We start from the raw sequence: 23358 nt of genomic DNA on the forward strand, positions 1-23358 counted from the left end.
TGGATTATTCTACAGTCTGGGTTTTTCCACTGGTGATTTTAATGGTAATAGAAGATCTGTATTTGTTTATTTTTATGTTTATTTAAGATGAAAGTCAAATCCATCTATCTATATGAATCATACTGTGTTATAATGCAACTTTCTTGCCTGGTTTTGTCTTGTTCAAAGAAAACCAAATTAACTCCTGAAAATAAATGTACATGGTTGGTTAAACTGGTGGAAATAAGTCAGTGACAAGCTGTCTTTCCATCCACTTAGAGTACTTTCTGACAGGAATTTTTTTTTCCTAAGCAGTTCTAGTTTTGGTTCCTGATTGAATGAAGTGTAGCAAACTTCTCTGTTAGCAGCCAAGGCAGATAAAGGATGTGAAAAGCCCACCTTTTCTTTAATGTATCATTTCTGTTTGTAGTGAAACAGTATAAAATCAGTTGTATTTTCTTGTTGTTTTTCTTATAATAACAAAGAGTAAAAGTTTTATGTCTGCATACCAGATCGTGGATGTCTTGCTATGATTTTTATTTCCTAAGATTTGTGAATTCCACAGTGTTTTACAAAAATCACTGCTTTGTACATCATCTGTGTTTCAGTCCCAAGTGCCATGTAAACAGGACTCTGTAGGGGGTAAACACAGACTAAAACTCATGTGTTTATATTAACTTTTTTTCTTTCATTTTTCCCCTCCTCAGAATCAGATTAATGACCTAAGTATTATATCTAGTTCTGGAATGCAACAGAATTCAAATCCTCCAAAGCCAGAAAGCACAGAGCCTTCAGAACAGAAGCCTTCATTACAAGTGCAAGAGCAGGTATGTTTCATCCAAACCTAAATGAGGGTTTTTTTTTTTTATTTACTACTTTGTTTTGGTGCCAAAATTGATTTTTTTCTTAAGATGCCTTCAGTGTTTGCCCAGTGTATTATTGCTAAACAAATGAGAAGACTTTTAGGAGCCTAAATTCTGTCTTTTGACTTAGCATTTTAAAAGTAAGAGGCTATGTTCACACTACTGTGAATGTCCACGTTTAAATGGGCCCACTTGGCTTCTGGAAGAAGTCAGTCTGTGGTAACGTGTGGGATGACTTGGAGAGACAGGAAGCAAGAGAAGATGACCATGCCTGGTGGTCAGGTCTTTCACTCAGGAACTCAAGCCCTGGTTTTCTTTCTCAGACATTTACTGAAGGTTTACCTGTGCTTCAGAGCCACAGCTGTGGTCCTGCACAAGGAAGCTGGGGCTTGATACAAGACTTTGTAGAGATAAATGTAGAGAAAAAATTAAGTAAACTGTGCAGTACCTGAATTGCCTGTAACAGGGAAGTGCCGTGGGCCTGCTTGCAGTGCCACCCAGTGGGCACCGGACAGGCACTGCTGGTGCTCCTCGGAAATGCCCCATGGGAAACTCCTCTCCCTGCCATGGTTCACTGGGGTGCTTCTGATGCAGTAAATCACCGTGCCTGAGAAGTGAAATCCCCTAGGAGAACGTGGGCAAATTTGCACTTAGTACTTGTAATTAAACACACAGTTTGGAGGAGTAATCCTAGTTGCTACTTCATGTTAGAGCTGGGGCTGGGCAGCAGGAATCTGATTTAGGAGTAGGGTCATAACTCAGATGAGGGGTGGGGAGTTTGCTGGGATTATTTCTATCACAGCCCTTCCAGCCCCTGAGCAGCACCTCTGTTTTTGGGTCAGTGATGGAGTGACCTCTGGCAGCCAGCTCTGTTTGCTGCATGCCATGTCTGGAGACCTGGCACCAGGGCTGCCTGAGGCTTTGCTTTCAAAGCACATATTTTCTTTGGGTCATTCCATGTAGACTGTACAACATTTCAGCTGAAATGCTCCACCTGACAGTGCATGGAATTGCAGAACAGGAATCAATTAACTAGTAAAGGAAAAACTTTAAAAAGGAAAAAAGATAAGATTCTAAGAAATTGCTCTGAAGTAATTAAAGGGAAAGTTGATTTATAGAACATGTAAAATTTCATATTTTTGATTCTATTGAGCTATTTAAAATAATAGCTGCAGAGATATTGGAAAAAAATAATTGGGTAACATAAGTGATAGTTCTATAAAGCCAGTTAACTGGGTTCAAATATATCTCAAATGCGTTGGTTCTGAGCCACATTTTTAGTAACATAGACAACTGAGAGACTACTGGAAAAACATTCCATTGCAACTATAAAAATATACTTTTTTGTCTAATTAAAACAGATGGCCAGTAAAATAAAAAAATAGTGTGCATATAAGTACAGTGAGATTGCTAAATTCTCTCCAAAATGTCACACTTGCATGTTGATTAACTTCATCTCATGCTAAAGATACCACACATTTGGGAATAAAAATAAATGTCTTCTGTATGATATTGTGTAGTTAAGTGTTGTATCTTGGCAATTCAAAATTAAGAACAGTTGTGTCATGAAATGCTTATGTGCCAGCAGTCTGCAAAACAACCAGACCACTGGTACTGAACCATGAATAAGCAGAGCTGGGACTATAAAGCTTAATTTATCTGAAATCATTTCTGGAGAAACCCTCCGAGCAGCAGCAGCAGCATTCTGTTCCTATGAAATAAAGTGATCTTGTGGCCTTTATGCAGCCCCTTGTGATAAAGATCTTCATAAACACACAGAGTTGATGAAATGCTTAAAGTACACCTCAACCAGACAAGGCAAAAGAGGTGTTCTACACTCCATGCTGGAAAGTAACTTGATGTTTAAGACTGTCCAATCTGACTTGGATCAGGACCTGGTAGAGATTTCAGTTTATTACTTGACTATTGTAATGTATTAATAAAGGAAGGTTGGTCAGTTAATCATACTGAAGTGAACAGCTGAGTTTGAAGTTATCTGGAACAGTGATTTTTCTCTTAATGGAATCTTTATGGTTGAAGGATGGGTCTCCAGATCAGTAGGATCAGTGGGAAAAAGTAAGAACAACTTTCTAGGAAAAGATTCCTAACATAACTAACAAGGTTTATAAACTATAGCATGTCCCAGCCCCAAAATGAAAGGATGCCAGTCTTTTAACTAGCTAAAATTGAATAACAGTGACAGTAGAGATGAGTAACCTGGGCAAAAGACAGCGCGACTTCAAGCTCAAGGGGTTCTTGTTGGGCTATTTGTGGCACCTGTGCTGCTGTGCCTTGGCTGCTGTGCTGTCCTGTTCTCTGTGCTAGGGATCAGAGCCAGCAGAGCAATGTCATGGTGCAGTGGTTGTCATTGTGAAGTAGCATCTTTGTTTAGACATACCATCAGAATACACTGGAATTGTGCTTCAGGCCATTCAGTCTTCTGAACAGAATGTTGTATTTCAGTCCAGCTGTTTTACATAACTTCTGGTCCTGTGCAACCTAAAAAAAAAATTTTTGAGATCACTGGTGTTAATAGCTGTTTCTTTTCTCTTTACTGAAACACATTTTAAAATATTTTCAGCAAAATATGATATTCTTAAAACTATATTTTTCTAACAATATCAATGGTGTAGGCTAGATGTATTTTCTTGGAAGAGACTAAAGGACTTGTAGATGTAACTGTGTACATGTAATGTACTTTTCAAGGAGATACATATTTAGGTTTATAGAAATTCTCTTACCTATTGTGACATCTACTGCACTACGGCTAGGAAAACTGTCTAGGCATCTATTGCTAGATCAGTTGTGCAGCTTCTGGTTTTTATGTTCCTTTCCCATTTTTAGAGCATTTAACTATTTCCAATTCTGTACATTCTGTGAGGATTTTTTCAATATGTATGTTTTTGTCTCCACTTCCCTGAAGTGCCTTGTGTGGTTAGGGCTAATGGATGATGGCAGGTGCCATGTTCCTGACCCAGTCCATAGCCATCCCCCTTCCTGACTACTGCTGCAGAGACTGTCCTGAGATGGCCGTAAGGAAAAGCCATACATAGCCAGGATGTTCCTCATAAATTAATTTCAAAAGTCATATGAATAGGGCACCTGTGGTACCCAAACTGTGTTTTATATGCATTTGACCTAGTTGTCTCTCCTAACTTCCTTGAATTTGTAATAGACTTTGTGAGCTGCACAGTGCTGTGTCTAGTTCTAAACTGAAAAATCTTCTTTTCCCTTCTTTTTAGCCATTTCAGTCAAGGCAGAAGCATCTGACTTTGGAGGAACTGTTTGGAACCTCTGTCCAAAAGGAACAGCCTGCAGCTGCATATCCCAATCCAGAGAGAATGGAGAAGCTGCAGACAGATGGATCTGCCAGGGAGCAGCACAGTTTGCTTTTGCCTTTTTCCTTTGACCAGTCACCAGTAATGCAACAATCCCTGGGGAAATCTGAAAGTCCAAGCGTTAAACCCAGCGCCAGCCAGCAGGACTGTTTAACACCTATGATAATACCTCCAGCTTCAGTTTCCCAGCCTGATCTGAAAAATGTTTCAAGCTATTCAGTTCGTTTAAGCCCTGTTCTTAATTCAGCCTCGACAATGGAAGCTGGCCCTGCTCAGATGCTTCCTGGCCTCAAACAAAGCAACAGTATAATGCAAGTTATGCAGCAGGCTGCCAAGCCCATATCCCCACTGGTGAATCAGCCACCATCTGAAGTGAACCACGCTCCACAGAATCTAATGTCTGGCCAAAGCCAGCTCATAGCACCCTTGACTACAGCAAACACAGGGACTGTCTCAAATGCATCTCATACAAGTGTTGATCTTCTCCAGAAACTCAGGTTGACCCCACAGCATGACCAAACACAACAGCAGTCTCTCACTAAGAGTCCCTTAACACCAAACATCTCTGCCTCAGTTGGCCAACTTGCAACACCAGAAAGCTTCAAAGAATCTCACAGTAAGCCATCAGCCTTGAACAGCAAGATAATCTCTCCCCTTCAGGTATTCTGTGGGCTTTGATATCCATGAAGCTGTAGATTACATGTATTTTTCCCTTAAAAACTGTGTTGTTATATATTAGCTGTTTGAAGATGATGAATTCCAATTAATTCAATCAATACCACACAATTCCACTGTGTGGTATTGATTGGATGGCTAAGTTAGGAATCCAGTTCCATTAGTTTTGTATCATTAGCATCTGCTATCAGTGACAGGCCTGTCTCTAGAGGAGAGGTTTTTCAAACTGCTGCTGTTGGTAGGTGAATAAGTCCTAAAGATTTAATCTTGTGTCAGAAAGGTACTGCTCAGAGCTTGGCATTTGAGAAGGGATGGAAGGTTGCAGGCTGAGCACTGTGATGAGAGGTGATGTGATGGAAGTCTAGCCTGTTCATTATTTGAAAGTATACAATTAACAATTTCCTTTTTCTGATTATTTTGCTTTGAGTGTTTTGTACTCCTTCAGTTTTGACCCACTTTTTCTACAGGTACCTGTGGGCTCCATTGAGATATGGCTTTATAAGTTTGCCATAATATTGAAAGCATAAAACATAAATTCAGATATTTCCTCTTTTTCCAGCTTCCCATTGATTATATCAATTTAACAAAATTGATCGAATGATAGCTAAAACCTTGAAATTTGCATTTTTGTGGCTTTCTTAAAAACAGAGAACCACCTCTGGAAACTGAGCTGTGGATGGTAACCTGTGAATTTTGCTTTTTTTTTCCCCTTAACTCAGACTGTACAACAAAACAAGGAATCAGAAGTATTTCCACAGGCGAAAACTTTGTCTAAAGCAAGTCAAGTAAGTGGATAAGTACCTGTGCTTATTGGTCTCAGGGGTCTTCTTAGGGGAAAAAAAACCAGCTGCAGTAAACCAGCTGATATCTCAAATAGACACTGCTCACTGACAATATTGAAGGAGCTGTTAATGAAACAGTGCTGGAGGAAGGGGGAGTTGCTGTCAATGCACTGCTCTTATACAGTCACTCTTACTGTTGGTTCTAATGCAGAAATGAAAACACGTTTTTGGATTTGCAGCCCTGCGCTGAGTTTGCACCATTTGAGTTTGGCTTTTTTTATGTTGCAAGCAGGGAGTACTAATGCCATAATATTGTAGTAGGGTTATTAGCCTTGGCCCAACCTTAAGCACCCCAGAGGCTTAAAATGCAAACCTTGCCTTGCTGTGTCTCAGTTTTCTTGAGATACTTTGTATCTTAAGAACAGATACAAAGCAGAAAAAATTGAAGATGGAGAAAAAAAATAACAAGTAATTGCTACTGCAAAACTTGTGATAGCAACTTTTAACCAGCTAAAAGCAGATTTAAGATTCCTAGAACTGCCTTGGGTAACAGTTTAAAATAATGTCAATTTTAAGTTTCAGATAGTAATTACAAAATAACTTGATAATGGTCAAGTGTTCAAGAACTGGTTTCAATTACCTTTTTGTTATCTATTCATTTTAGGACACCACCTGTATTTTATTTCTGCTTTTCCCTTATGCACCCACTCCTTTTTCAGATCTCTTGCCTCATTCTTGTCTAACTTGCTCTCCATGAGAGCAGTTTTAGTAGCATGCTCAGATCTGATTGTGAAGGCAAAAAAATGGCCCTACTTGAAGTAAAATGCTGTTTTAGCTACTGGGCTGCTATAAAATAAGCTCTACAGTCTGTTCATGACCTAGTTAGTAAATAATTACCTAATTAAAAGCATTTTATATGAATTTGGGAATTTTAAGAAACATGTGCATGTTGTATAGTAAACTGTCAGTTTAAACACATTGTCTTCAGCTGAAATCCCACACTGTGAGTCTTTACAGTTTTGACTACAAGAAAATCAATTTTCTAGTTCTGCTGTTGCTGATGTTATTTTATACACATAAACTTTAGATGGCTTTGGAAGGCTTTTTCCTCTGAAGGTTGTTGATTATCCAAGGGGAATTCTTTCTGCTGACATATCAAATCACATTTAGTGTTGCTTTTCTTTGGAGTGAGATTGGCTTATTTATTTTCTTTTTTTTTTTCACCACGTTGGTCATCCTGGAAGCCTGATACAAGACACAGATTATCTGCCTGAGTAACAATTGCAGTTATCAGGAGATGTCAGAGTTACTCAAGTAGGATGTTTATTTGTGTCCAGTTGATGCAAATGTAATAGTCCTATAAATGTGCAATTTCTGTATAAAAGAAGAAGTGGTAAAGGCAGTATGTGCATTTTTGTAATGAAATGGAGACAGACCTGTGGAACAATGAGGTGGAAGATGGTCCTCAAAATATTTCCATCTTACATCCCCCCCAAGGAAAAACAGAATGAGAATATTTCAGTGAACTCCAATGCTTTAATTATAATTCAGCAGTTTCTTTAAATATGTTTGAGATGCACTTCAAATTTGAACTAAATTATCTGTGGGAGACCATAGAAGTGGGGTGCAGGAAGCAGGACTGGTCTTTCTGAAAACTCTGACGGAAAATAATTTGCAAACAGCTACAGGCTCCTTTGATTACTTAAGTGAAAAGTTCAACTTTCATCGTATGTGTTCTAAAAATTCTGGAAGGTAGCAACCACATGAGTAGGAAGGATCTGCATACAAGAATGTTCAAGGCTGCTACTCTTCAGCTTTGAAAATGAGAAGTACTATTGATACTAATACTATTCTTCATAGGTAGATATTTCTTAAGAGCAGCTATTCAGCAATATCTGACTGAATAACTGTGGCTGCAATTTATTTCATTTTCTTCATGCTTATCTCTCCAGCATTTACAACATCATTCATTCTTACTGAACACGGTGCTTATTAATTTTCTGTTCTTTTACAGGTTGCACCTCCACAGTTTGTTACAGCCACAACGACAGTAACACCTTCAGTGCTCTTGTCTCCAAGTGTGTTTCAGCAGTCAGCTACAAAAGCTACTGAAGTGGAGAATAAAGCCAGTTCTTCTTCGCCTTTAACGCTTGGACCAACAGAAATTCAGACTACACCTCCTACTGTTCTCAGTAGGTCTCAGCTTCAAGAAGCACTGATACATCTAATAAAGGTAGTGGCTATACAGAGCTCAGAGTTTCTGAGGGATGGGGTTCCAAGCACAGAAGACAGCACTGACAAATTCTGTCCCCTGTAACTCCTTTTGGCCTGAAAGATTACAAAAGATGTTCTTTTCTGTTGAAGGGGCAGATTACCCCACACTGTACACAGAGTACAGCACAGCTTGCTGCTTTTGGTTGATGTGTCCTTTCCATATGAATTAGTAGATGAGTGAGGAGTAACTTGCAGTAGTAGAAGCTGGTATGAGGTGGGAATTGATTTTGCTGTCTTTTTAAGTGTTCCACATCCTCAAGGAAAGATTTCCTGTTTTCAGTTCTGTAGAACCTTTCCTCATCTTTACTTTTAGTGTGTTTCTTTGAAGTGGAAATTGCAAAGTTTTAGCTCTGCTATTTTTAGGGACTAAAAAGTTCTGTTTAATTAAATCTGTGATGTTGGGAGCAGCTGTGCATTGAGATGATTTTGACCTCTAATGTCATGGTGAAGTTGCCATGAATGACAGTTATTTCTTAGCTCAGGATTCTCTTGTTCACTCCATGCTGGTGTTAGTAGAGCTTATACCCAAAATGCAAGTCTAAAATAACAAACAGTATCTTCCCAGTGACCGAGTTGTTAGGACCAAAAAGGTCATTACCAGATCTCGTCATTAGGTTGCCTGATTTATCTGTTCCATTTTACATAACCTTTTCTTCTACTGGTGTGTATGGGTTTTCTAATTAAACTAATCTTGGAACTGAGCTCACCTGCTAATATTGTGAGTGGTGATTTTAGAGATCTGACAGTGATATTTATCTCCAGTCTTTACAGAGAGAGAGCTGAATGAAGACTGAAATAGGCATATCCTGCAGCATGGGGGTACTCACACAGCACTCTGAGCAGGATACCAATTGCTGTTCAGATCCTATCAAACGACTGTTACACTCTCAAGCCAAGTGATTAGATACCAGTTTTGTAACTTGTTGTTTGAAGGAATTAGACTCAAGAAAAACTGTAAATCTTGTCCATAGATAAAACCAATTCACTTCCATGCTTTGACTTGGGAATTCTTTGCATTCCCATTCAGGCTGGTCTGCCTAACAAATAATATCACATCTGACACTCAGGCAGATTTTATTTGGGAGCCTGTACACAGAATGGGATTCTTTATGCCTTAGACTATGGTTTGGACTCTGAAGGGAAGCAAAATGTGGCCAGGCTGACACAGTGACCCCTGTCTGTTTGTCTGAGCATCCAGAGTGGCTGGTGATGCCTTCAGCTGCTGCCCAGCTCCATGGTTCACAGCCTGTGTGTGTTCCAAAAGCACCTTTTGTGCAGGCACACAGCTCCTTCCCTTACCAGCTGCAAGGAATCCTTACCACAACTAAAGTGACATTAAATTAAACTTTTTTTTGCATATTTTCACTAATGTTTCTAATGTGTTTCTGTTTTTTCTGCAGAATGATTCCCATTTTCTCAGCACTATCCATGAAGTCTACTTGCAAGTCCTCACCAAGAGTACAGACAACATTAAGCTATAATTGAAGCTGAATCTACTTAAAATATGTTCATTTAGAAACAATTACGCCTCATCTATAAAACTAATATTTTTGTAAAAGAATATTTAGTTTTCAATGTCTTGAATTTGAACCTGTTAGGAAAGATTATTCCTTAAATACTTATGAAAGTAATGTTCTCAGAATGATCTAGGTTTTCACTGTGATCATCACCAGCAAACCTTTTTTTTTTATTGGGGAGGGGACTTAAGTTGCATTTGAGCTCTCATTAGCATTAAGTGAATGTGCAAATGTTTGCTCTGGCTCTAATTCCTGGCTCTATTCACTGTTCAAGGATTACAGACTCAAAACTATTTCAACCAGCAAATGCACAGTATAAAACACTACAGCACACCAGAACTGAATTCAGTTGTGGGAACAACTGAATTCAAAGTTCCAGTTTGAAGGACTAAGGAAAATGAGAGCAAATGCCTTGTGATTAAGCTGGCAGGTATGTGGAGGGAAAGGGTCTGGAAGCCAGGCCATTTGAGCTAAATCTTTAACAAAGGTCTAAAAATGTGATTAGCTCAATATATTGGCAGTCTCTAGCTAATGCATGTAAATTCATCCTTTCAATATTTCATTAATCTTACTTGTTTCTGCATTACTGACATAAAACACCCAAGTGAGTAAGGCCATTTTCTCTAAAAAGGCAAAATTTGAAATATGCAAAATCCTCAGTGATTGTACTTTTTCTTTCAGCAACAAAGGAGTTGCATGTTGAAGTTCTCATTTTAAATTTATAGTTAGGAGACCACCACGGGAAGACTCTCTTCCTGTTCAGCAGTGTTTAAAAAATTTAAACATTTTTTCCCTTTTAGCTTAAGGATGGACCGCACCGTAGTTGGCTTTCTCTCCTCAGTTGTGTTGGAACTGCAGTGTTGGAAACTATGCAGATGGGAAACAAATGCATGCTTTTCTTCTGTTGCCCTCTCCCCAAATAATTTGTGTATACTTCATAGTCTGAAGTTTATCTAATTAAAATGTTACTGCTTTGTATATGTGATTTAGTAAGTCACTATTCACTAAGAATTTAACTGGGTACTTTCCCATTTGAAATCAGATTTTTTTTAATTATACTTTCTTATGCTGCTGTGTTGGTTTACCCATGGGTATTTATTTCTTAAAGGCATGCAAAGGTAATTAATCTGAGTTCAGGTCCCAACCTTTTCTAGCAATAGTAGTTTTAAAAAATGCTTTTTCAGTAGAAAAGTGTTGGGTTATTGAGTAAAGAGATAATCTGTAGTGAGTTGTGATGCACTGCTTCATTATTTGCCTTCAAGCACTATTGAAATATGAAGAAAAATATTGTTTGGCTCCTTACAACATATATGTAAGTATAGATCTCTTAAGGATTAGTTAATGTTGACATAGTCAAGGTGCATGGCCATTTCATTGGAAACTAGTAATTGAGCTTTAATTGTGACTTGTTCACAAATCAGGATGTTTTAGATACAACAGATAATTTACATACCTTCAAATATTTTTATGTATTTGAACTATTTTAGGTTTTTTTCTTAGCTTTTTAGTGGAAAATATATTTTGTTTAGCACTACCTGCCTTCTGAAAAGCTCTTCTCAGCCTTTGAGTTCAGTGTTTCCAATTAAAATATATAGTATATTGTTAGAAAAATGTTCAAGATTCAGGGAAAGATGCTAATGTGCATTCATCAATAAATGTATTTGATTTAATGGTAGCATTTGAATTGAGCAATACAAACTCAGATTTCTAAAGGAAGATAGGAGCTTCTTCCATAAATTCTTGAGTTACAATACTGTGTATGCACATAAACAGTGAGACTCAAGTTAGATTCATGAACTAAACTGATTTTATGTTGAGCTTTTTAGGAAAAGTTTCACTGAAAGGGACAAACCAGGGAGCAGTTCCTCTGAACAAAAATGGACAGTCTAAGCCAAGCAGAGGGTTGCTCTTACCTAGATTTAGCAAACATGGAGTCTGTAACTTCTCATGGACAGCTTCTGGTTTCTTCAAAGATTTGATAAAGGTTTGTAAGAACAGATATGCTGGAAGCTGATACTGCATGTTGGTACTGTTTGCTAAATACAGTCATATCCAAAGATCTGTAGAAATGATAGGAAGGATGGGATTTTGAGTTCTTCATCCATGTACAAAAGTAATAATACTTAGATATCCTTAACCTGTGAGGGTTCCTGTGCAGCTGGAAACAAGCAGTTGGCAGATCCTTACTTTACTTTGGTTTTGTAGTGTTCTGGTAGGAACCAGGTTGATGGTTTACTTCCCTGCCCAAACTTTCCAAATGAACTGGCAGAGAACCAGAGTTGAAATTGTAGTGTCCACAGCAAACTTTACACCTTGAACAAGTGCATGTGTTTGTTCCAAGATCTGCATGGGGCCAGCAGACACGGGAACCCCCCAGTGCAGAGGTCTGACAAGTGCCAGGGAGTGGCTCTAACAGCTCAACTCCTTTAATTAAAAGCTTATTGTAAAACACAGGCTAAATTACAACATAAAAACTGGTTTGGTTTTGTTTTGGTTTTTTTAATGTGAACTCTGTATTTAAAAACCTTTTTCCCTAATTTTTTTAAATTTTTGTGTAAGTTTGAAATGACCAGCTTGTTGAAGTGCTTGATTTGTGTTATCTGCATGTAGGGATAACCAGTGTGTAGCAAGTTACCTTGGGGCATCACAGAAAATGATTGTGACCATCTTAAAGTTCTTTTTTTTTTTTTTTTTAATTACAGGCTTAATGGGGATTTTATCTATTCTTTCTGGGAATCAAAAGATTATTTGTTCAGACTACACTCCTCAAATTATTACCTAAGCATGTTTTTTGTGGCTCACATTAAGTTACTTTAGGTCTGCGTTTGGACTTTTACTTTTTCCCTAATCAAAGACAGTTTTAAAACCTACATCTGTTGAATTGTTCAGGAAAATCAAAATTCTCAGTTTTGTAGTTAAACTTTATCTGTTATTTAACAATGCAAAGTTTATATGAAAGGTGCCTAACAGTTATTAATTTTAGAAGGAGAATATCTTTCCAAATTAAACAAGATTTGCAGAATGAGTGATAAAAAATGCAAGTGATTAATCCTGATTTAATATAAAATGTGTAATTCTGTGTATAAATACTCAATATTGAAACACTTGCTGCTGGATGTATCATTTTTGCTTGCATTTCTAATTGCTTCATTTTGATTTATTTCTGAAATCCATTATGCCACATGTAGTCACTGATAGAATTTCTGCAATGTTTTGGAAAACTAACTTTAATTTGGGACTTGTTAGTTTTTAAAAGTATTCTAAGCAAATCAGCCACCTTTTTGCCAGGTATTTGGGTTGCTTTGTACAGCATATCTTAACAAGAGGAATGTGTGCAATATGTATCACCTCATGTTTGTCTGGCAATGTTGCAAAAATGTTAAGATGCAATATCTTCCTTTCACTTCAACTTGGAAAAATTGCAGTATCTCTGATTTGGTGGTGTATTTATTTTTATCTATTCAGTGTATGGGCATATGGTTAGTTAGGTTCTTTTATGTGCATTATGTGCTTTTAGTAATTTCTGAGTTTTATCACTTCTGCATATGCACCAGTTGTAGCCATTTGCATGTTCTTTCAATATGAAGACCATGGGGAAGGGGGGGCTTCAAGGAAAGATTTCTGGAAACCTGAATAATTGTAAGTCAAAAAATGTAGATACTGCATCATTAACGTTTTTGGTATGGTGTGGGTTTTATAGCACCTATGTATGTTTGCAGTTATTAAGTTATTGCATAAATGTTTAAGAATGAGCATTTTTTTCATCCAAAATTTTGTATGTTTGCAAATATATTTTTGTAATAAAACTTCAAAACAAATGTTTCAGCACCTCCTAAAATCTTGTGATGTTTCCTTTTATTTCTAGAGTTCTATTAGCATACTGGAAGGTTCAGTTTTTATTTAGGGTTAATATTTTCCAGAGAAAAAACTCAAATTCCTTTACTCCATTCGGGGGATAGAACCAAATTGCATTTGTCCAAATAGAAAATGCAACCTGACTGCTTGAAGGGCAGTGGGGAACAGCTTCTACAAGGCCCTCTGCTGCTGTCAGAAGCCTTCTGTTTTGAATTTGATAAACAGATACGTTTCCTATCAAATTAAGAAATGCAGGTGTACTTTCACTGGCTTGTAAGTACAGCTCTGTGTTTGATGCCTTTCTGTATCGCTTTTTTATTGTGTCCCCTTTCATCCATCTAGACATGGCATTTGATTCTCAGTCTGGTGTTGGTCTTTCATCCAAGGCATTGGAAATTGCAGTTGTCCTCCTGCCATATCTGATTGACATCATGCAACTGGTTGATCCAAGTTTCACAAAGTGAAATGGGGAAGAAAAACATAGAAGTTCATCTTGAAATTAAACGAAACCTTAGGCCTAAATCCCTAAATCCTAGCTAAATGCTAATTCCCATTCTAACTACCCATGGGAGCTGGTGCTTTCAAGAGAAGTCAAATGTTAGGGGAGGCCACTGGAGAATGGCATTTGTTGCCCTGATGGTTCATATTGGAGTGATGCCTGTACTATGTCCAGAAGCAGATTCTTCTAATAGAAGACTGCCATACAAAACAGATACAGAAGTCATGGATTTACTGCAACATACTTGAAAGCCAAAAAAAAAAAAAAAGTGGAAAACTGCTTAGAATCAAACTTTAAATTCTGGAATCTAGATCTAAATTCTATATTAGGTGTGTTGCCTGTCTGGTTGATATCAAGAATATTTTTTTCATTTTCAGTGCCATTAATCTGTTTGTCTTCTTTGGTCCTGGTATTCGTCTTCACTGTTACTCACATTAAGTGCTGCCCTTTGATTTGGGAATAAGGTAGTACTTCTGATTTCTCTGTGTATCTCCAGCTAAACCAGGCACTGTACAAAGAGTTCATGCAAACCAAAATCTTTTTGGCCTTTTCTCTGTTGATCCTGTGTGCTCTACAGTCATGTTTTTTGAAAATGTAAGACAGAATGAAGCCAATCCCTACTACAATGGTGATATGTAGTGGATGGAATCAGGGAATAAGCATTAGGCTTCCTAAAGTTCATTGTCTAAAATTCAAATTTCATTTACAAGCTTGCAGAATGAAATAACAAGTTGTAGCTCATGTTCGTGGGCCAAAGTAATTGAAGTTAGTGGGCTCATGTTTGGTAAGGGTTCAACTACACTTTCTTCTCACTATAGAAGGTCATACAGAGTAAGAAACCTGTCATTCATACAGGGTTTTTTCATTTGTTAATAGGATGCCTTCAAGTTACTAAATAGTCTTTATTATGGCTGAGGTAAATGTCTCTTTGGTTTAGTTTTCTAATCAAAATATTAGAAATTATAATGTGTGGTATCAAAAGATATTTCCAGTGCCCAGTAGTGGAATTTTTTCTCTTACCTTCACACGACAACAGGTGTGAATCAGCTTTTTTCCATCTTCTAGATTTTAATTGGGGGATTTATTTTTTGACCTGGCCTACTAATTTAGGAGAATTAAATTCTGTGATAGACTTGTAACTTAAAATACAGCCATGAACTGTAAAGCTCATCCTTGTCAGTTATGCAACAATTTTTTCATAAGACACTCCTAATCAGGCTCAAAAAGCATTGGAAAAGAGGACAGTGAAGAGAGATTCTTATCAGTTTTTGAAAGAGCACTGGCAATAAAACAAGAGGGAAAGGACAATTGAATAGAAGATTCCTGAGAAGAAAACAAGGGAAGGAATAGCAAAAGTGTTCATGTAAATATGAAAGGGAATATTGTAGAGAGAAAAGTATGGTCTGTGAAGTTATTTCCTGAAGCACGGAGGAATTTAGGTTACAGTTTTGTTTCCATACTGCTGCATGTCTTTAGCTATTCTCAAAGCTCAAATGCAGATTGCCTGTAAGAATTCAGAGTATTTCAGGGTGTGTTCAGAAAATGACTGGGTAGGCATGATTTCCTTGCTCTAATTCTTCAGGTTTGCTGTGGGGTTTTTAACCTCTGGTAATGAGGCAGCACAGTGGAGTTGACTGATCACAGCAGTACCTAATTTTTGTCTTTGCTTGATGGCCTCCCATTACAGTTTAAAATTTGCTACACAGAACAAGGCTACTCATACCTCATTGCTTTTTGTTTTTCATTTTAAACAGACCTTTAAAAATATTTCTACCAGCATCCATTCTTTAAAATTCAAGCAGGTTCATTTTACAAAATCAACCTTGGGAAATAAAACCACAAAAGAATAAGCTTTATATGCTGGCTGAAATGAAAGTACTTGCCCTTAGGCCTTTCTTGGAAACACGCAGGGATGTGATGTAAATGCACAAGTTTTACTTCTTTTCTCCTCATAAATAAGTTATTAAGCTTTTAAGAGCATCTACAGAGCAAAGATCACCCAGCCTGGCTCCTGTAAACAAAATTCTATGTTGGTCTTAATTTAGACAGCATATGACTTGCACATCCTGCTCATACTTCTTGTGGTTTGGAAGAGGGATCAGAGAGGCTTAGCAGGTTATCCAGCGTTCTCGTGTAGGTTTGAGATTTATGGGTGATGCTGAATGCCTTCTCTGGTTTATGTTCTAAGCATCAAACAAATTCACTTCTGTCCTCTGGGGACACAGCTCTCCCATGTAACAAAACTGCTGCAAAGGAAGCTTCTGTCTTCCTAAACTCCCCAGAATTGAGGTACAGGAGTGCAGTTGAAGCCTGCAGGGTCTGGATGTGTACAGAGTCTGTTGTGGTTTACAGCAAGCCCTGCTCCTGATGTGATCTTCAGGATGGAAGACACAGGGTGCCCATTATAAAGAGAGAGCTCTACTTTTCAGTGGTTTAGTAGGAAAATCCTGCCACAACAGAAGCTTTTACAGAAGACCCAAAGGTTTTGTTAGAAACACATGCAGTACTTTTAATATGGGTTTCAAAATAAATTAATATTCTTCAGATATGAAGACAGCTGTCTGAGGGAAACTGCTAACATAACAGACATATGTGAAAGTAATGTAGACTCATAGTCTGTAGTGCCTGAGCCTAGGCCTGTGATGTAGCTTTATCTGTAACATCATTTTAGATTAAAAAGCCTGATCTTATTACTGCTCCTATACCTGTTTTCATGCAGTACATATAATTTCTTAGAATTAATGGTGCTGTGTTGCACAGACATCAGAGGTTTCTTTCTTTTTTCTTTTTCCTTAAATTCATTAGCAGTTAAATAATGTTATTACTGAAGATGAGCTGAACAATCTGTTCCATGTCTAACTGAAGTTACTGTTTTTGCATGTGGAAGGATGTGCTGGTGGTACAAAATGAGAGAATGCTCTGGCATCAATCCATTTCATCCATTCTTGAATGATTTCCTTCTCAAAGGGCTTCTAATGCGGCTGTTCTTTCAAAGGAATAGTCAAACCCTGTTGTGTTGCAGAGGTCAGGCTGAAGAGGATTTTTTTCACTTTCTCTCCTATGCATTATAGCACAAATAAATCCTGCTTTATTTGGGCATTACAGCTCTCTTACACCTTCGTTCTAAACATGCACCCTGTGAAAGCGTTGCTCTTTGGGAGATTTCACTTGGCACAAGTTATCGATATCTTTATCCTTTCAATTTTGTCACATTCAGTTAATTGAATACAGATATTCATTTAAACAAAGACCAAAGAGAGGAATAACTTCTGAGCTTGTTTGAAGAGTGTCATAGAACTTGAGTCAAGAATCAAATTGAGAAAGCAAGCATGGTGAAGTAACTGTGGAACATATATGTATTCAGTAGGCCTTTCAAGCACAGATGCAGGCAGAGACCTCAAACTCCTACTACATAAGTGTTTCTTATTAACATAATTTGAAGAAATTGTAGTAAGTGAAAAGTCAGATTATAAATTTAAATAGTTTTGTAAATAATATCTTTAACTGGTCATACTAAACCAATCCAAATACCCCAAAATACTGCAATATTAGCATTTCAAACTTTGATTTAAATACTGTAATATTCTTGTACTGCTAGCGGAAATACTTCCCTAAATACCGTCAAACAGCCCAAACCTCATCACTGTGAGTTCCTTAAAACTGTGTGAGACATACATGCTTTGTTTTTTCTCTGGCAGGCTAAATTTAGACATAAAAAAGTCTCACTGTGTAAGACTTGTCTCACGTTATTTGGTTTAATCAGAACATTTTTCATGTATCATAAACCTGTCATAATATTTTGGAAACTTTGCAATTTTTGTGTTGGGTTTCATTTTTTTTTAGTAAATGGCATTTTTATTTGGAGGCAATATAATAATAACTACGGTTTAAAATTGTTTTTATTCAACATTTGCCTGCGTATAACTCAAAAATGGTCTGTTCTTTTGTGGAGGTTTCCATACACATTTTTCATTTTGCAGACAATTTTGTCAGCCGAGAAGAAGGTTTTAGTTGAGTTAAACTATGAATCTATTCTGTTTGTATGTATCTTGTCCTTGTATCTTGCTGTTACAGACTTCAAAGGTGGATGGATTTCCCTTCTGGATGTTTCTGCATCAGGTGCTGCAGAAGAACCCTGCATTTTCCAGGTTGTTGGTCATAGCTGTTTGTAGTCTGTGTAGCACAAACTGCTGTTCTATGGCAACTAAAGGATGTTGAGAGTGTTTTTCATGCTCCAATGGGAACTGCAGAGCTGATCATTATTTCACAGCCTGCTGAATATTCTTTTCACAGGTTGTTTACTTGACTGTGCACTTGTGCTTATCTAAAACCACTTGCTATCACTGATGAAGGAATAGAATTTGAGTGAGATGTGACAATAAGGACTGAGCCTCTGGAAAATTTGCAGCACCATATTTGGTCTGACAATGTACTGCATTCCCATCCATCAGGCTACAATGATTGGAATTCCACCACAATTCCACAGTGAGTGGAATTCCACTTCTCTTTTTTAAGCTACTCTGCAAATGAAATTAAACACTGTGCACTACAAGGAGGTGTTCAGGACTAGCAAGGTTACAATCCAGGACAGCAGTGACTGGTAATTCCAGTTCAGTTTGGAATACATAGAGTGCTCAAACTGCAATTGCACAGCCTGTTGGTCTCCTCCCACACCTCCACACATTTTCTTTACTCACCACTGTTTGGATTCTGTAGTGATGAACTCTTACTAGACTTGGATTTGGCAATCTTTTGAGAACGGTTTTTAAGGCAAAATTGGGCACGTAGCCCCATGGTAGCTAACTGGCCTGAATTCTAGCAGTGCTGAGTGCATGCAGCTTCTGCTCTGGTAAACAGGGTTGCATGTACTTATGTCAGCAATGCATTTTTGCAGTAACTCAGCAAATGTCAGTCATAGCTGAGCTTTCATGCTTCTGCTGTACATAATGCCCTGACACCAAAATGTGGATGAAGGGATAGAAAAATCCAGTTATCCTGTGCATGTATTTAATAAGCTGTCTAGTCTAGTAGTTAATACTGAAGCTAACGAGATGTGATTGTATGTTCTGAAGCAAGGCTGTTTGTCCATACATTTGCATCCTTGGTTTAATCACATTGTATGTGGTTTCAGAAGCAAGTCCGAGGAATGTGGAAGCAATGTTGACTGTTGTATGCAATGTATACCATGACTTCAGCTATTGCTTTACAGTCCATCACACTTGGTCAGAGGTGCAGAAATAACATGCCTCTTCAGTAGATCAAAGTGGAGGCACTGACACAAGGTGGAATTTCATCCTGTGAATGCTTGAGCTGCTGTTTTAACAACACAATACCACAATAGGCACTCGGTGATGCAGCACAAGGATTCAGGGAACTGAGGGGGAGTTGTGGGCAGTGATCTCCCAATGACATTGTCTAAGCTAAGTCTATCTTAAATTTTTTTACCATTCAGATAGCAATAGAGGAAACAAAATAAGTTGTGAGCTGTAGTAGTACTGGACTGATCCAGATCATCCCCCTTATTTTCTTACAGGAGGGGAACAAGAGAGCACCGTATGTCCAGCCAGAGAAGGCACTTGCTAAGATTGCTGTTGCCAGTACACTTGGGACAGTTTGTCAGGGAGCCAGACAAGGCAATTCAAGAGCACATCATCACTGTGATACAGAGACTTGACCACAGGCCTTACTCTTCAGCCAAAGAATGGAATCAGCCTGGACCAACAAAGGCAAGAGCAAGGCTATGATCTGGCCAGTTTATATTTAAAAGAATTGTGAGAGAAAACAAAGGACATTGGCAAAGGAGTGGGGAGTCACTGAACTCCATTTTAGTTGACTGTCATTTCACTTTACCACTATCAATGATTTATGCAGAGAAGAACAGTAACAGCCTGGCAATGCTCACCTCTTAATCACACTGTATAGACAGAAAATAGGGAGTAAATTAACCTGTTGGAAGCAAAAACTTAGTGCAGAAATTACTTCATTGTTTTCATGATACCTGCTTCTATTTTGATATTTTTCTCCTATGTTTGTAAATACTACCAGCCATCCAGAAAGATGAAGTAGCCATATCTCTAAAATAAGCTTTTAGTTTCCTGGTGCAAATGTGTTTATGAAGTTTTTTGAAATTTGTTTTATGGAGCTGAAATTGGGTGCACAGCCATGTTTTCTTAATGTATCTTTGGTCAATACAAAACACTGTGGAGTTTGGCATCATAAACATGATTTCACTTACACTTGGCCTCATTTGAAGAATTTACTTCATGCACCTCTTCTAAACCACAATTAGAGAAGACCAAATTATCCTGCCTAACCTCACTCAGCTGACATGGATAACTCCGTGTCAATGAGATGATGGTCCAGCCAAATGTCAACATCTGTCTAAAGATCTGTGTTTAAACAGCAGGGGTGATAGAAAAAGTGTCATTCCCTTCCTCAGCGCAGCCAGTATTTTAACAACTGCTCTCAAATCCATGAGCATGGTACAGAGCTCAAGCAAATAAATGCTGCTGTGCTGCTAAAATGGTTCTGTGCCTTTGACTACATCAGCAGGTAGGAGATTCCAGTAGAGCAGGTCTATAGAGCACATGACAAAGTGCTGAGGACTCCCCATCTGCACTATAAGGGAGTTTGAATTCGGCTCCAGACTGGCTTTTGTCTGTCCTGTTGAACTGAATACTCATTAACAGCTGGGATATATTAGCTGCTTTCTCAGACTGGATCTTCTGTTTCATCTTTATTTGAAAGGAATCCAGTTCATGAGCTGTGGGACTGCTCAGCAGAGAAAGCCAGAGCACAGTGAGCAAGGAACAATCAGGAAACTTGATCCGAAATAGTGGCTCTAGCTGCCTTAGTCTTACCTCCTGACCATATGACTGCAGACAGAATCAAGTGTGCTGTTGCCTTGAGAAGGCTGACAGGTTGTGGAAAGGATGCAAGAATGGACAGAGGAGAAGAGGAAAAGTTGTGCAACATGCTCAGAGAAGTTGGTCACCCTCACTCTACAACGTTAATTTGATTTTAGGCCTATTTGAGGCAATGGCACAACCAGATCCCAAGCAAGATATTTGTTGGTGTGTAGCATATGTAAGGTTCAGTTAAGTATCTTGTACAGGGAACTTAGGTTTGAATTTACTGTTACCTCACCAACAGTTAGGGTAGATTTTATAGTTTAAAATCTGCAAAAGAAGAGAAAAAAATCAGCATTTCTCATAGATGTTACTTGTAACTCTTGAGATCTTTCATATTCCCCTACTGACAATATTCCTTTGGGCATCAGAGCTCCAGGAGGACAAAAGAAGTCCCTATATTGTTGTACCAAAGAGGATTTCAACAGGAATATTGTGGGGAAACTGCTGTTAAGAATGGCTGTTGATTGTCTCCACTGTGTCTGGCAGTCCTGTTTCTGTTTCCTCAGCTAGGATCTCTTTGGTATGATTTCCTGCACAAGTAGCTACTTTCTAGCTATCATGTGTTACTTAATTTCCAAGCTGCTGTTTAAACATAGTGGGTTACAAGGTGTACAAGGTGTCTTTCTGTATCCTGAGAGGAAATCTGCACAATGAAAGTGCATTAATACCCTCATTTCTTGGCCCTCTGCTCTGCCACTGAAAGCTCTTGGCATTACAGCCCATGTCTTCAGAGTTCCTAAATTTAAACCAATTCTTGTGTGATTCTCATCAGGCTCTACCGATCATATCCTGATTTTATTGTCCATATAATTTCAAAGTGCATTACTGAAATTAAAAGATTTTGGTAACTGGTTCTGCAGAAAGAGGAAAAAAAAAAACAAACAAACAAAAAAAAAAAAACCAAAAAAAAAAAAAAAAAAAAAAAAAAAAACCAAAAAACCTCAACCAAACCAAACCAAAAGAAAAACCACACAAAAAAACCCACCACAGGTAGTAGGCCTGCAAATGGCAGTTGCAGAAGTTAACCTTTGTATAGTGTGCTCTCCAGAACAACCTCTGCACTTTGCTACTGTCAAGTCTGGTTGTTTGGCTCTGTTTTATCCTTCCTGGCCTATTTCCAGTCTAGTTTTTCTTCTGAAGATCTTTATTAAAAGGATTTTCAAGAAGACAGCTGATGAAACAGTTTAACAAAACAGTTAAGCTAAGGGAGTGGCGTCTGCTTTTATTTCTTCTAATAAATTGGTTAATTTATGGAAAAAAGTTTTACCATACCTTGCTAAGAGTTTCACATGCTACTTCCTACTGGCAGTTTGCCAAGTAAGCACGGCTGAATGCTCTGTGAATGGAGGTGGATTCCTTTGCTTCTGAAACCCAAAGTCTGCAGAGCCTTGAAGGTGAAGGTGTAGGGTTTTTAATGGGAATGGTTCCGTGTCTTCTGGAAGTAGATGATGATAGCATTAGTTCACTATATGTAACTAGGATATTTTTAAATCAATTCAACACAGTTTCTAGGACAAACTACCAGTGGACAGAAAACTGAAATACAGGAGTGCAGTGCAGGAATACCAGGTTGAATGAGCAAGATCTGAGGTATCTTAGAATGACAGAATCATCAAGGTTGGAAGATACCTTTAAGGTTGTCAATTCCAACCTTCAACCCAGCACTACTATTGTTTTGTCATTGTTGTCTGATTAGCCTTTTTTTTGTTGTTGTTTCTAGATTGTGACTTCTAGTGCTGCTTCAGCTTTCTAGAACAAATATGAAGTATTTTACTTGCCTTTTTAAGTCTAGCGTTAATGTCATAGTGTTCAGAATTGCTAGAGAAAATGTATTGGCTGATTGATAGCTGGTGAAGTCAATATTTTATGCAAAAGTCTATGTGTTCATCAAATTTTTTTAACATATGTTATGGAAACATGAATTATATCCTGACAGGAAGCCACACGGGGCAGGTCTGCTACTGTTTCACCTGTGTGGAAGAAGCAGGTTAATGTTAAGCTGTGGGATACTGTAACATTTTATTAGAGACAGGAAAAGACTGGGGAGGAGACTGACAGCTTTATGGAGCAGGGGTAGAATCAAACATGTCGAGGGAGGTGATCCTGTCCCTCCACTCTGCCCAGGTGAGGCACATCTGGAGTTCTCTATCCAGTTCTGAGCTCCTCAGTACAGGACAGACAAGGCACTGCTGGAGAGGTACAGTGGAGGCCTCCACTGTAGATGAGGGATCTGGAACATCTCTTATGAGGAGAGACTGTGGGAGCTGGGCCTCTTTATTCTGGGGAAGACTGAGGGGACCTCAGTCATGCATATAAATATCTCATAGACAAAGGGCCAAGAGGATGGTGCCAGACTCCTTTCAGTGGAGCCCAGCAGCAGGACAGGAGCAATGGCCAAAACTAAACCACACGAAATTCCACCTCAACATGAGAGAACTTCTTTACGTTGAGGGTGGCAGAGCACTGGAACAGCTGCCCAGGGAAGGCGTGGAGTCCCCCTCCCTGCAGACATTCCAAATTCACCCGGACCCGCTCCTGTGTCACCTGCTCTGGGTGGCCCTGCCTTGGCGGGGGGGGCTGCACTGGGTGATCTCCAGAGCTCCCTTCCAGCCCCACCACTGCTGCGATTCCCTGAGCGGCGAGCGCGGCTGCCTCGCCCTCAGCG

The 23358-nt window shown here is 38.5% G+C and overlaps 1 protein-coding gene and 1 long non-coding RNA gene across 3 annotated transcripts in view; one reads left to right on the forward strand and one right to left on the reverse strand.

Moving 5' to 3' along the window:
- Window positions 1–13266, forward strand: part of DCP1A (decapping mRNA 1A) — a 32141-nt gene extending 18875 nt beyond the window's left edge. Inside the window, exons 6-10 of one of the 2 annotated variants that reach the window (XM_053953707.1) lie at window positions 687–806; window positions 4085–4840; window positions 5575–5640; window positions 7652–7870; window positions 9312–13266. In XM_053953707.1, the coding sequence (XP_053809682.1) occupies window positions 687–806; window positions 4085–4840; window positions 5575–5640; window positions 7652–7870; window positions 9312–9392 (1242 nt within the window). In that variant the 3' untranslated portion in view covers window positions 9393–13266. The remainder of the gene's footprint in view (window positions 1–686; window positions 807–4084; window positions 4841–5574; window positions 5641–7651; window positions 7871–9311) is intronic. The other variant, XM_053953708.1, reaches the window with a different exon arrangement.
- Window positions 11404–23335, reverse strand: LOC128794087 (uncharacterized). The gene is made up of 3 exons (XR_008432982.1): window positions 23238–23335; window positions 21966–22128; window positions 11404–11488 (listed from the first exon to the last, which is right to left on the reverse strand). It is a non-coding gene; the product is annotated as an uncharacterized LOC128794087 (long non-coding RNA).
- Window positions 23336–23358: the final 23 nt, after the last annotated feature.

The sequence above is a fragment of the Vidua chalybeata genome, chromosome 12 (genome assembly GCF_026979565.1).
Source record: "Vidua chalybeata isolate OUT-0048 chromosome 12, bVidCha1 merged haplotype, whole genome shotgun sequence".
NCBI classification, from domain to species: Eukaryota; Metazoa; Chordata; class Aves; order Passeriformes; family Viduidae; genus Vidua; species Vidua chalybeata.